The sequence below is a fragment of the Papio anubis genome, chromosome 7 (genome assembly GCF_008728515.1).
Source record: "Papio anubis isolate 15944 chromosome 7, Panubis1.0, whole genome shotgun sequence".
Taxonomy (NCBI): domain Eukaryota; kingdom Metazoa; phylum Chordata; class Mammalia; order Primates; family Cercopithecidae; genus Papio; species Papio anubis.
The window spans coordinates 113079117-113093112 of record NC_044982.1 but is presented as its reverse complement, the minus strand read 5'-3'; the positions used below and the strand labels follow the sequence as shown (position 1 = coordinate 113093112).

General features: G+C 37.0%; 1 protein-coding gene across 15 annotated transcripts in view; it reads right to left on the bottom strand.

The window, feature by feature from the left end:
- Window positions 1–13996, bottom strand: part of NRG4 (neuregulin 4) — a 121903-nt gene that overhangs the window by 23759 nt on the left and 84148 nt on the right. For 10 of the 15 annotated variants that reach the window (XM_017960799.3, XM_017960795.3, XM_017960792.3 and 7 more), the window contains one exon: window positions 3438–3584. In XM_017960799.3, coding sequence (XP_017816288.1) covers window positions 3438–3584 — 147 coding nt within the window. Of the gene's footprint in view, window positions 1–3437; window positions 3585–10903; window positions 11001–12944; window positions 13030–13996 lie in introns of those variants that run through there. The other 5 variants (XR_001904484.3, XR_001904481.3, XR_001904483.3 and 2 more) reach the window with 2 other exon arrangements.

The following is a 13996-nucleotide window of genomic DNA, read 5'->3' as shown; positions in this document are numbered from 1 at the left end:
GATTTCTGAATATCTTACCCTACTACCTATTGTTTCTGCTAGTTTTAATAAATTGTGCCTCTTTTATTCTACTTTTGGTAATCTTTTCATACTGTGAGATGCTTTTTAAGGTAAACGATAAAAGTAGGCTCTTCAAGAATTGATTTGTATTTGTTTCTGCCAACCATCTGATGACATTACCAGCCTAGACTATTTTATATTCTTAGCTTTTCAACCCCAGACATTCAGATAGTGTGAATTCAGGATGGAGACCCATATAATGTTTGTGATTGGAGGTTTCTTTTCTCTTGTATTCAACACCACCTCTTGTTCTTATATATATACTCTTTTGCTTCTATTATACCTATATTTTCACTCAAAAGGTATTATTTAGCCTGAGACAGGATACTTCAGACTAGAAATATTTCTAAGTTCTGGCTCAAGTCTGCAGAGCAGCTATGGCTTAGAAGGACTCCTTTCTGAAACTTTGCTGCTCTGGGGCATTGAACACCTGTGGGGTACAATATACTATGCCCTTCACAAACTCAATGGGCTGGCAAAGGAATTTCATTTTGGGGCAACTACAACAATATTAAAGTTCCATTAATTTGTTTATTTATTTATCTTGTTAAGAGACAGGATCTTGCTCTCACACCCAGGCAGGAGTGCAGTAGTGCAGTCATGGCTTACTGCAGCCTCTCATTCCTGGGCTCAAGTGATCTTTCCATCTCAGCCTCCCAAGCAGCTAGGACTACATGCATGTGTTACCACACCTGGATAATTAAAAAAATTTTTGTTTTGTACACACGGGGTCTCACTATGTTGTCCAGGCTGGTGTTAAACTCCTGGTCTCAAGTAGTCCTCCCACCTGGGCAGGATTACAGGCATGAGCCACGGCACCTGGCCCAAATCCTATGGATTTAATATCACACAAATCACTCTTCACAATTCCCAGTGGAATAGTAGATATTCTTATAAATCTTTTGGTCACTATGTTAGATATGTATTTCTGTCTCTTAACCTTATGGTCATATGGTTGAATTGCATTTCCTGACACTTGGATATATTATACATCTCTTATTTTACATATATGTAAATAATATAAATATATAAACATACAAATAAATATTATCTATTTAATCTATCCATATAAAATAAGAGACGGGGGTCTTGTTCTCTTTTCCAGGTTGGAGTGCAATGGCATAATCACAGCTCACTGCATCTCAAACTCCTGGGCTTGGGGGATCCTCCTGCTTCCATTTCCTGAGTAGCTGGGAATACAGATGTGTACCACCATGCCCTGCTAATATTTTTTATTTTTCATTTTGTAGAGACAGGGTCTTGCAGTCTTGCCCAGGCTGGTCTCAAACTCCTGGGCTCAAGCAATCCTCTCATTTGGGAATACAGGCATGAGCTACCATGTCCAGCTACCTCTTATAATTGAGGAGGACCATGAAACTCCTTCTGGCTAGTGAGTTATGTCAGTAGTGATGTGTGTCACTTCTGGGACAGATCATTTCAATTTAAGTGTGAGAACTTCCAGAGCTTTCTTTTCCCTCTGTTATGACAACCAGCAGCACTCAAGATGGTGTTTGCTCCAACAGTTTGAGTCCTTAAGTGACTATCATTAGCAAAGCCCTGCTTGCCAATCCATACTAATTACCTATAATAAGTGAGAAATAATCTTCTGTTTATTAAGCCACTAAACTATTAGGGTTGGTAGTTACTGCAGCCAAACCTAGACTATCCTGACATATTAATGATAATGAATTAAACAGAATTCATTATCCAATCAATAACAGATGGAAACTGTATCTCCAAACTTGCACCAGAGTGATTAATGAGGGAAGTAGGTATTGGTCTTCCCCTTACCATATTTGACTGACAAAATGTTTAGAGGGATAGAATAGATCATTATTCAGCTTTCCAAACATAGATACATTTAAAGTCAAGCCTAAACCTAATTCCAAAGACGGGTATTCTGGTTATCTACTTATGCATAACATACCACCCCAAACTTGGGGGAGAAAAAAACTTTGTCTCATGATTCTGTGGGTTGACAGCTGGGCATTTTTTGCTTGGGCTGTCTGTGTAGTTGCAGTAAACTGGCAGCTAAGTCAGGAGTCAATTAAAGGTTCGAATGAGCTGAATGTCTGGGATGACTCATTAAAATGGTGGGCAGTTGAGGCTGACTATTGGCTGGAAGTTCAGCTGGGGCTGGTTCTTCCTACTGTTTAGGCTTCTTACAACATGGCGGCTGATTCTATGAGGCAGCATCCCAAGTATTCTATGATCAAGGCAGTCATAGTGCCTGCCTAGATTCAAGGAATCTATAGCAATAGACTCTACCTCTTGAAGGATGAGTGGCAAGGTCACACTACAGAAGAGTATGTGGGAATGAGAGATATCCTATGGCCATCCCTCAGAAATGCAATCTGATACAATGGGCTTATATTTAAACTTTTGTATCTGAAGTAGTCAGATGCTAAAATTAGGAGAAATAAAATCTACCAGATTGCTTAAATGATATGTTTTGGAATAAACTATTTAATACCACATATTTTTAAAAAGCTGATTTCCTCTAATTTTTAATTATTCCTTGATGTAAAGTAGTTAAGAAATCAGGATCTAACAAGATACTATTTTACCTACATGTTACCTTTCTTAGCATACAAACTTCTCAAGCTCACTTGTCTCTCTTTTATGATTACCTTCAGCTCCATTTTCACAAGTATCTATGATATAATTCAGTATGAGTTCAATAAAATTAATGATGACAGTTATGCCAGATAACTCCTGGACTTACTAAATTCTATGTTTACTTACTTTTACAAAATTTCAAAAACAATTGAAAATCAAAACAAATGAATGAAAGTAATCTTCAGTGCATATAATTGCTTCATGCAAGTAGTTTTTTCTTTTGTCTCTCTTGTGAATTACCAGTTTCCCCAAATTAATTGCCTTTTTGTCTGTCTCTCCAAATTGATTTAAATATCTCTGAAGTTAGGAAACATGTCTATTTTGTTCACTATTGCATTCTTTATGCCTAGCACATAGTGGGCACTAAGTAGCTGACCCTGCATATTAACCATATGTCTTAAGCTTACATGTACAGTATTGCATAAGTTGTTCCTTTTCTTTCACATACAAAATTTACTTTAAATACACCAACCCAAATATTCAGGTACTTCTGGCATATTTGCTATAGTGAGTATGGGTCTACCTTAATAGTTTAGATAAGTCAAGGTAAATATTGACAACAGTAACAAAGAATAAATTGAGACTGCTTATTAAGATCCTTTCAAAAATGACATTAATAACAAAAACTGTATTAAAGAGATAACTAAACATAATGTAGTATCTGGAAAAATATCGAGAACTAAGGGCATATTAATTATTTAGTGGAATAACTACTTTATGCATTAGTTTTCTCAAAAGCATGTTTCTATTTTGCTTACCTGCAAAGGAAGTAGAAGGCTCCAATGATAAGTGTTATTAGGACTGCCAACGCCATGAAAGCTTCAAACAGGTTATTTTTAGTTTGGATGCTGGAGCTTGGGAGAAAAACCTCTTCACAACGAGCTCCTGTATAGTTTTCAATACACCTACAGAATACAATTTTAGATAAAGAATTGCATTCTGTGTTTCATTAGCTAGTTTGGAAGAAAAACAGTTTCCAGATGACGTGAAGAAAAAAGGAGACTAATTTTCAGATTGTGAACGTGGAATAGACAGGTTTTCCTATAATGCTCACAGATCTACAGTTACAACAAAACAAATGCAAATTTGTTATAATAAAACAAATTTTTACTATCTTCTTTTTCCAGTTTTCCAATTGCTTAGGAACTCCAGAGAATTACAGAGTATGCAGTGTTTTTATCTTCTAGATTTTCAATCATATAAATGTCCATACTTTATCAAAAATTTACTTTTTGTTGTATCTGGTATAATGATCTAAATGCATTTTTCCTTAAAACTGCTAACTGATTATTCCAACCCCATTTATTAAATAATAAATCCATGACCCACTGTTTAACAGTGCCTCCTTTAACATATGTCAGATTTATATAAATAACAGCATTTATTTCTATTCTTCAATGATCTACACCATCTAATCTGAGGCCTTTGCCACACTGTTTCAATACTATTACTTTATAATATATTTGAATATCAGGTAGTTCTACTCCTTATTACTTTTTTTTTACAGAATTTTAAAAATATTCTCCACTGCCAACCAAATATTTTATAGCCAATTACCTGTAGCTCTCTAAAACTATATAACAAAGAACCATAATATTTGGTATTACCAATCATTCCTTTTTCCTTGTTAATATGTTCAAAGGATTATAAAACAGAGATTGATATAAATTAACAAGAATGACACTGTTTGGCACCAGATCAATTTCAACATAGTAGCATTTAAAATAAAAAACACTTTAATATTAACGAATATTTATAAAGCAACCCAAAAAGTTATGAAGTCAAGTTGGACAACACTATACTCAGCAATAATTCTGTGTAAAAAAGTGTATGTGTGTATAAAACCAGTTTGTTTTAACCAGATTTTGTCAAGAATAGAAAGGTTGATTCTACTAAATTAATTCTCTTCCTTATTCCTTTCCAGTTTAGGTAGGTATTTAGAAATTTTATCTCTGTTTCTTCCACCTTAGACTAGTAAGGATACAGGCCTAGAAAATCAACATGTGAATTAACTACTAGCTTTGACAACTAATGTGATAGTCTAATAAAGCAGTATACAAATAAATAAGAAAAAAGAATATCAAGATATAGCACAAAGGATCAATTTGAGTTAGATGAGCATATTAAAGATGTTTCATGAACTTCAAGTCCTACTCAATGTGAGGCAGTGATGTGATTGGTGATAGCTTCCAGGGGAGGTATCAGTTAAGCATAGCAGCAGTCTAGATTCTCTTAAACTACCATAAAGATAAGATTAAGGGGACATAGGGAAAGTAAGGATAGCATATCAGTGGCAAACTTAAATGAAAGTAAAAATATTTTGGAGGGCCAGGCACAGTGACTCACACCTCTACTCCCAGCACTTTGGGAAGCTGAGGAAAGAGGATCGCTTGGGGCCAGGAGTTCAAGATCCATCTGGGCAATACAGTGAGATCCTGTCTTTACAAAAAGTTAAAAAATTAGGCCGGGCATGGTGGCTCACACTTGTAATCCCAGCACTTTGGGAGGCCAAGGTGAGCAGATCACGAGGTCAAGATTGAAACCATCCTGGCACATGGTGAAACCCCATCTTTACTAAAAATACAAAGATTATCTGGGTATGGTGGTGCACGCCTGTAGTCACAGCTACTCGGGAGGCTGAGGCAGGAGAATTGTTTGAACCTGGGAGGCAGAGGTTGCAGTGAACCGAGATTGTGCCACTGCACATCCAGCCTGGTGACAGAGCAAGACTCCATCTCAAAAAAAAAAAAAAATTAGCCAAGCATGGTTGGTACCCGTAGTCCCAGCTACTCTGCAGGCTGAGGTAGGAAGATTGCTTAAGCCTAGGAGTTTGAGGTTGCAGTGAGCTATGATCATGCCACTGCAGTCCAGCCTAGGTGACAGAGCAAGACCCTGTCTCAAAAAATATATATATATATTTAAAATTATATAAATATATATTTAAATATATTATATATAAATATATATTTAACATTTAATTTAAATATACATTTAAATATATTTATATATAAATATATATAAATAAAATATATATATAGTGGAAATTACAATTTATAAATTTTAAATATAAATTACCAATTTTTCCATAGTTTAAGTCAGTTAAGCTGAGGAGAAAAAAGATTAGATGAAAATAATTTGTTTCTTTCTCTTCCAGCTCCAATTCCTACTTCCCAAAAGGGAAATGGAACACACACACACACACACACACACACACACACACACATACGCACCAGTAGAAAGTCCACATAGATACCACCATCACAATCTATCCATGTGCCACCACAAAATAAACACAGAAGGAAAGGGGCAGCATTCCACACAGTAAGAGAAACTGGGTGCTAAACGGTTTTCAAAAGTATCTTGAAAATAACAAAAATAAAATAAAACCCTTCTATAATTCCTCTATTTTTTAAAATAGAATTAAGTAGGCAACAATTATCTGTCACTGCTAAAGGTTTTTTAAGGAAAAAATTTAGCCATGAGAGCAATTCCTGTCACGCTTTTAAAATAACTCTCAAGTTTTTAAATAATGTTAAAGATGGGGTTCAGTTTCCATTCTCGAAAAAATAACCAGAACCATAGATAAGTAATCCTGAAATGAGATAGTATAATTATTTTTGATAAGGAAGATCTCTTTTAAAAGCTATAAACTCATTACTCATTACTTCAGGCTGTTCAAGTAAGATTGAAATTCAGGCCGGATACAGTGGCTCATGCCTATAATCCCAGCACTTTGGGAGGCTGAGGCAGGAGGATGGCTTGAGCCCAGGAGTTTGAGACCAGCCTGGGCAACATGGTAGAGACCCCATCTCTACAAAAAATAACAAAAATTAGCTGGCTGGTGGCGCACGCCTGTAGTCCCAGCTACTCAAGAGGCTGAGGTGGGAGAATCACTTGAGGTGAAGGCTGTAGTGAGCCATGATTGCACCACAGCACTCCAGCTGGAACAACACAGTGAGATACTATTTCAAATAAAAATAAAAGAAAGAAAGAAAGAAAAAAGAGGCCGGGCGCAGTGCCTCACGCCTGTAATCCCAGCACTTTGGGAGGCCAAGGCGGGCGGATCATGAGGTCAGGAGATCAAGACCATCCCAGCTAACACGGTGAAACCCCGTCTTTACTAAAAATACAAAAAAATTAGCCAGGCATGGTGGCAGGTACCTGTAGTCCCAGCTACTTGCAGGCTGAGGCCAGGAGAATGGCGTGAACCTGGGAGGCGGAGCTTGCAGTGAGCCAAGATTGCGCCACTGCACTCCTGCCTGGGCGACAGGGCGAGACTCTATCTCAAAAAAAAAAAAAGTAATTCAAAGAAGAAAAGATAAGCCAGCTTATATGACTAACCATAAATGTTTTAACTGGACAATAAATACTTTGAGTTGGAAGGAGTCAAGGGAGTGGTGTAAATACAAGTTTGTAATCAGATCAGGGTTTATGCAAATAGAAAAAGGCATACAAAGTAAACCAAGCAACACTAGGTTGTTCTATTGTCTTACAGCTGGGATAAAGCAATCACGTGCTCTTGTGGGAAAGTAGAAACCTGATGGTAATTTTAAGCAAATCAAAGGATAAACAATCTTATCACTGTTAGGTCAAACCAGAACCTAGGGAAAGGCAAAGACAAATTCAAATATTACATTACTATCCAGGAACTGGATTGGCTAATCTAAAAATGAATTTTAAAATTTCAGATATTTACCAAACAAAAAAGTAAACACTGCCTACCAATGACTGTGTACAAGGATTCTACTTTTAAAGCTCTAGCTCATTTATGAAAATGTTATGACTTCGGTGATGACACAATTATCAAATTTGAGGCAAACAGAATTAATCGACTGCTTCAAAAGTAAATGTGGGTTAAGTGGATATAGACAACTGGTAGTACTAGCACAGCATTTACACAAAACACAAAGAGGTCATGTTGCACCAGCATTTACCCAGAACTACGTAGCTCTCAGTCTTTATGTAAGTAACTCTCTTGCTAAATTACTTCTGAACCTTACTTCTGCACAGACTGCCAAGTAGCAAACAGTTGTGCCATCTAATGAGGTGAATACTAAGCAATAAGGGATCACTCATGTTTTCCTGGAATTGAAGATGGATGCTGGAATAGGTACAAATACTCCAGTAGGTGAGAAATTCCAGAATTCTGAATCCAAGTTACACAAATTTGTTTTCTGGCTGAAAACCGCCAATTATCTGCTCCCAAACACAGAAGCTACGTTGAGTACATTGACATGAAATACATTCATTCGATTCTATGGCACTGAAGGAAGCTGTTACAACATAGGAGGCCTTTCACATGAGTAAAATAACTCAGTTTTTAGTCACGTAAACAAACAGCACCATTTAGCTCCAAGAAAGATTATTGGACTGTGAAATGGAAAAAACTGGTGTCTTCACCCTATTTCCATGCTTGTTGGCTATATGATCTTGGGCAAGTCACTTAAGACTCTGTAAAATCAAAATAACATCACGTGCTTTAACTATTTCCTAAGGCTAGTGTCAGAATCAAGCAAGAATGTCTGAAAGTGCTTTGAACACTGAAACACACTATACAAGTGTGTTTACGAGGAATAAAATACCTAAGAAAAATTATAACTAGAAAAGCTTAAGAGCATGGTGATCAATAAATGTGCTATAATTTCTCAGGAAAAAAACCCCCACGTTTACAATATTATAAAAGACTTCGCTAACCAAAGGGAGATGCAATGTCAGTGCCACTTCACTTGGGCTGGTCTATCCTGGAAAGAGAAAGTCTAATATTGGCATACGTCAAATTTGGCTTCCACTTGACACTCTGTGTCAATCAAAGTTCAATTTGCAACTTATGAAAAATGGAAAAAAATAAATAAAAAATAAAACTATTAGACGTGTTCAATAAAACAACACGGGCTTGGATCCCTTTAATAAGTCAGCCGGGCGCGGTGGCTCACGCCAGTAATTCCAGCAACATGGGAGGCCAAGGTGGGCAGATCACAAGGTCAGGAGTTCAAGACCAGCCTGGCCAAGATGGTGAAACTCCATCTCTACTAAAAATACAAAAATTTGCCAGGTGTGGTGGCAGGCGCCTGTAATCCCAGCTACTCAGGAGGCTGAGGCAGGGAATTGCTTGAATCTGCGAGGTGGAAGTTGCAGTGAGCTGAGATCACGCCACTGCACTCCAGCCTGGAGACAAAGCGAGATTCCGTCTCAAAAAAAAAAAAAATCCACAGCCATATGACAACACACAAATGTAGCCAAAATCCTATGAAACCCCTACCAGATTTTTATAGGCCAAGAAACAGTGAGAGAAGACGACTAGCTTCTGACCTTTGCATCTTTTATTAGCTAGTGCTATAAATGTAACTTTATTAAAGCCTTTATTAGATTCTTAATATGTAGAGATATTTAGCTAACATTCAATCTCACAACATTTTTGTTGTTTAACATCACATTTATATGACATTAGCACCATTAAAAACTGATAATTATTAGTACGTCAAATGTATTAGTAAATTTAAGTCCAGTTATGAAACAAAATCTTAGATTTTTTTTTTTTTTTGAGATGGAGTCTCGCTTTTGTCGCTCAGGCTGGAGTGAAATGGTGTGATCTCAGCTCACAGCAACCTCTGCCTTCTGAGTTCAAGAGATTCTCCTGCTTCAGCTTCCTGAGTAGCTGGGACCACAGGTGTGCACCACCACACCCAACTAATTTTTGTATTTTTAGTACAGACAGGATTTCACCATGTTTCCAGGCTGGCCTCAAACTCCTGACCTCAAGTGATTCGCCTGCCTCAGCCTCCCAAAGTGCTGGGATTAGAGGTGTGAGCCATCATGCCTGGCCGCAAAATCTGATTCTTTTAAGATTGACTGTTACCCAGATAACTTATATGCTGAAATGAACTACATATTGTATCTAACAAACTACATATTGTATCTAAATGTACTACATGTTGGGTATAAATAAGTTTTCATAGAGAATAATCCATATTTGTCACTAGGAAGGATATTGTTTATAATTTCATTGTGAAGGACTATAATTTCTTAGCTTAAGTCAGTCACTGAAAATTGGAAACATTTTATTTACTAAAACTAGCTAAGGCACAGTGAATGAAGAAGCATGTTGAACAAATGGTGAGAGTAAGCAACAGTAGTGTAAACGCCTGACCCTCATTACTGAGTGTGTGCATTCGCTAGTCTTCTCCAATGGAGACTTTTTGGGGAAAACACCCATAGAATGCTGGTTGAGTCATGAAAGTACTGAGACAAAACTTTATAATTCGTTGATTTGCTTAATGTTGTCTTTTTTCTCCATATTAACAAAATATATGATTCAAGTCTTTACTCTCCTTACTTTGCTGGCCTCAAAAAATGATCAGGGAGGAAATCTAAAACTGACCTAAAAAATAAAGTCTAAGGCTGGGGGCAGTGGCTCACACCTGTAATCCCAGCACTTTGGGAGGCTGAGGTGGGCAGATCACGTGAGGTCAGGAGTTCGAGACCATCCTGGCCAACATGGTGAAACCCCGTCTCTACTAAAAATACAAAAATTAGCTGGACATGGTGGTGGGTGCCTGTAATTCCAGCTACTCAGGAGGCTGAGGCAGGAGAATCATTTGAACCCAGGAGGCGGAAGTTGCAGTGAGCCAAGATTGTGCCACTGCACTCCAGCCTTGGCAACAGAGCAAGACTCCATCTCAGAAAAAAAAAGTCTAGTGCTGGGTACACTGGCGTGCAGCTGAGTGTGTAACATCTCAGTTACATGGGAGGCTGAGGTGGGTAGTTGGCTTGAGGCCAGGAGTTTGAGACCAGCCTGGGCAACATAGCAAGATCCCTGTCTCAAAACAAACAAAAATAAGTAAATAAAAAGTCTATTATATTAAAAAATCAGAAGAAAAAGTAAAACTACAAACAAAAAGTACATATATGTTTTTCTTAGTTTATCATTTTATGATACATATAGACTTGTGTATACAAAGTATCTATACATAGAAATTGTTACGTGTCAATTTTTCCTTTCTTTTAAGTAACAATTTCAATAAATATAAAATTATGTTTAAATATTATAAATAATATGTTAATGGGCCTTTCCATTGTAGAAGTGTTTCACTGTTCATGTTTTGGTAAAACTTTAAGGGTTCAGGACCATAAACCAGGAACAGTTGGAAAGACTTACACTCTTAAATCACCAGACACTCAATTAAACCACAGTTCTCAACGGACAGTATTCATGCTGGCATCTTACCTTCCCAGGCTTCAGGTCTCAACAACCTTCTAATGCAGGGAAAATCTCATGCCCCAACTTGGAATAAGACAAAGAGAAGCCAGCATCAGTTCACTTCCTGACAAAAGAAGTTAAGTATTAGAGCTGGGCAAAAGTCACAGTTGTTACTCTGCATGGTATTCCTATGTAGAAAATGAACTCTTACTGATGACATAATGGAGTATTTGCCAGCTCCCTTCCAAAGAAAATAATGGATGATACAGTAATCAAAAGGATAACCAAAATTTGGAAGCAAATGCATAATTTGGTATAACTTCATTGTATAAGAAGGAAATGAAAAATCTTTAGAGTATATGTTGCCTTTCATTAGCCTTCAGCTTCTTTGAACAGCAATGAGCTAACCTGAGTTAGTTCTGAAAGGTAGTTTCTACTCTTGGATATGTGACACAAATCAGTAAGACAAACTCAGGTAAAGAAAAGTAGACCTCAGAGAGAAGGTAAGTATGTTCCCATAGTTTCATCACCATATCCTGCCATGTGTGCTTATTGTAAGCACAGTGATCTGGCAAAATGTGAGGGTTAAATAAAATTTATACTCTTTTTAAGTTTCATTCTAAGCATGGTGAGGTCAAGAAAGATGTATCAGTTGTTACTGCCAAGAACACTAATGAAGAATCTTTATCAGAAGTAAGGTTACTAAAATAAAAAGTGTTAACAAAATGCATAGCTAAACAGAAGAGTTGTTTCATGCATTTTAAACTGTTCTTTTATTATAAGCTTCAAGGCTGCTATTTCCATGCTTTAAGGTGTTTCTAAAGATCAATCTAATTCTTGATGTTTAAAAGCATATGGTATGGTGCCAAAAGTCAAAGTAAAGAGGACTTTGTTCTAATTAATATCGCAGAGACATTCTGAACTTTGTTCTTTGAACTACAACCTTCTACTAAATTTACAGATGAAAAGGCAAAGTCTTATCTAATAAGGGTGCCAAGAGCCAGTCTATCTTAACCATTTGATCTTAAGAAAGCCTTAAAAATTTCTGGGATTAATAAAACAATTCATAAAATCCTGGCAACTCCTTTTGAAAACTGAGTTTAGTAAAACACATAGCAAGCTCCAGCAAAATTGCTGAGAGACCAAAATACAATTGAGACAACACGTCCAATGTAGAAGCACAATAAATGTTGGTTTTCAAATTATAAGTGAAACTCAACCTTAATCATTTTACTTTCATATAACTAGCGTTTCATATATTATATGTTTGTACTCTTAAACTGCTTCTCTTAAATAGATTTCAGTCTTTGTTTTATCACCTGACAAATTATAATTCCACCTGTTGAAGGCTGGGGCTGCTACTATTGTAGACAGGGGACAGAGCTGGGTCTCAGCCTAGGCAGCAGGGACGGTCCCAGGTCTGAGTCTGTGACTGTATGGGCAGGTATTGGTTGGGAATGACCCTCAGGGAGGGCCCTGGTGAAACCAGACCTTACCAAGTCACTCTGGATAATTATTCCAATGGTAATTCTTTACCAAGTTAAACCTCCTCCCATCACAGAGTTTCACCTCCACACTGTGCAATGTTTGGCTCTGAAGTGATCCTCTGGATGGGTCACAAGATGCATGGAGGAAAGTGAGACAGCAAGAAAAGGCCTCATCTAGCTAGGGATGCAGGGATAGGTGAAGACAAACTGCCTGCCCCCATGCTTGCTCTGAGAATCTCGTAAGTTCCAGCTGAAATGTTAAAAGATTAGGGCCTGGCTGACCTTGTGTCTAAGTTGGCCAAGAAGTCAAGGATTGCTTCCTGGATTGTTCTCTAAAGAAAGACTGAGGCAGACAACAGAAAAAGATGACCAGGTGTCCTGTCAAATGCACCTTTCTGGGTTATCTGATTCTATAAGTACCTGCGATTTTCACTGTCTTCGAGCTATTTTACAACTCTGTAAATTGTAGAAAACTTATGCTAATGCAAATGAATTTTGTCCAGTATAATACAACAGATTGCCCTGTGGATACCGACTAGTTTCATATCTATTTGTAAATTCATTTCAACACGTCTGATTACCTGTACATATGTGTGTGGTTTGAATTCTCCGTTAAGCCAGTTTTTACATCTATTGGTTCCCTCATTAATCAGTTCCTTATTAACTGTAAAAACAATAAGGGTTTTAGTTTTTATAGTTTGACTATCTCATGATCTTTGTAGAAGGTGATATAGATCTATCCCTATTGGGTGAGAGATGACAGAGAATCTGGTTATACTTTTTAAAAAATTGTCTATTTTCTTTTAGCTCAAATCAATTAAATATGTTATGCCCACTGGGAAGGAGAACACCTCTTTGATTTTGGGCCAGAGAGATTTTGTGTTTCTGTGTTTACTCTTGACCTGTGCCAAACTTGTACACATGAAGCTGTAAGCTCTGTCTCTATGGGTCCAAAATTCAGAAAGGCCTATCCCTCTCATTATGTGAGGTATAATATCCTATCTACAAAGGATATTATTAATTACAGTATAATGTCTCTTAAATTCAAGGAGCTCTGTTCTTATTGACTTATAGAGATAAATAAGTTCTTATGTAATTTGAATATTCTTAAAATTCCCAGAAAAAGGAAATTGGACTTCTAATGCTTTAAATGTGCTAAACTCAAATTCTTCTCACCAAAACTAAGAAATATTTTTTAAAAATCTAAGTTCATAATAACAGTAAAATTATGAACAGTGCCACAATAAACATATGTGTGCATGTGTCTTTATAGTAGCATGATTTATAATCCTTTGAGTATATACCCAGTAATGGGATTGCTGGGTCAAATGGTATTTCTAGTTCTAGATTCTTGAGGAATCCCCACACTGTCTTCCACAATGGTTGAACTAATTTACACTCCCACTAATAGTGTAAAAGCATTCCTATTTCTCCACATCTTCTCCAGCATCTGTTGTTTCCTGACTTTTTAATGATCGCCATTCTAACTGGCGGGCGATGGTATCTCATTGTGGTTTTGATTTGCATTTCTCTAATGACCAGTGATGATGAGCCTTTTTTCATGTTTGTTGGCCACATAAATGTCTTCTTTTGAGAAGTGTCTGTTCATATCCTTTGCCCACTTTTTGATGGG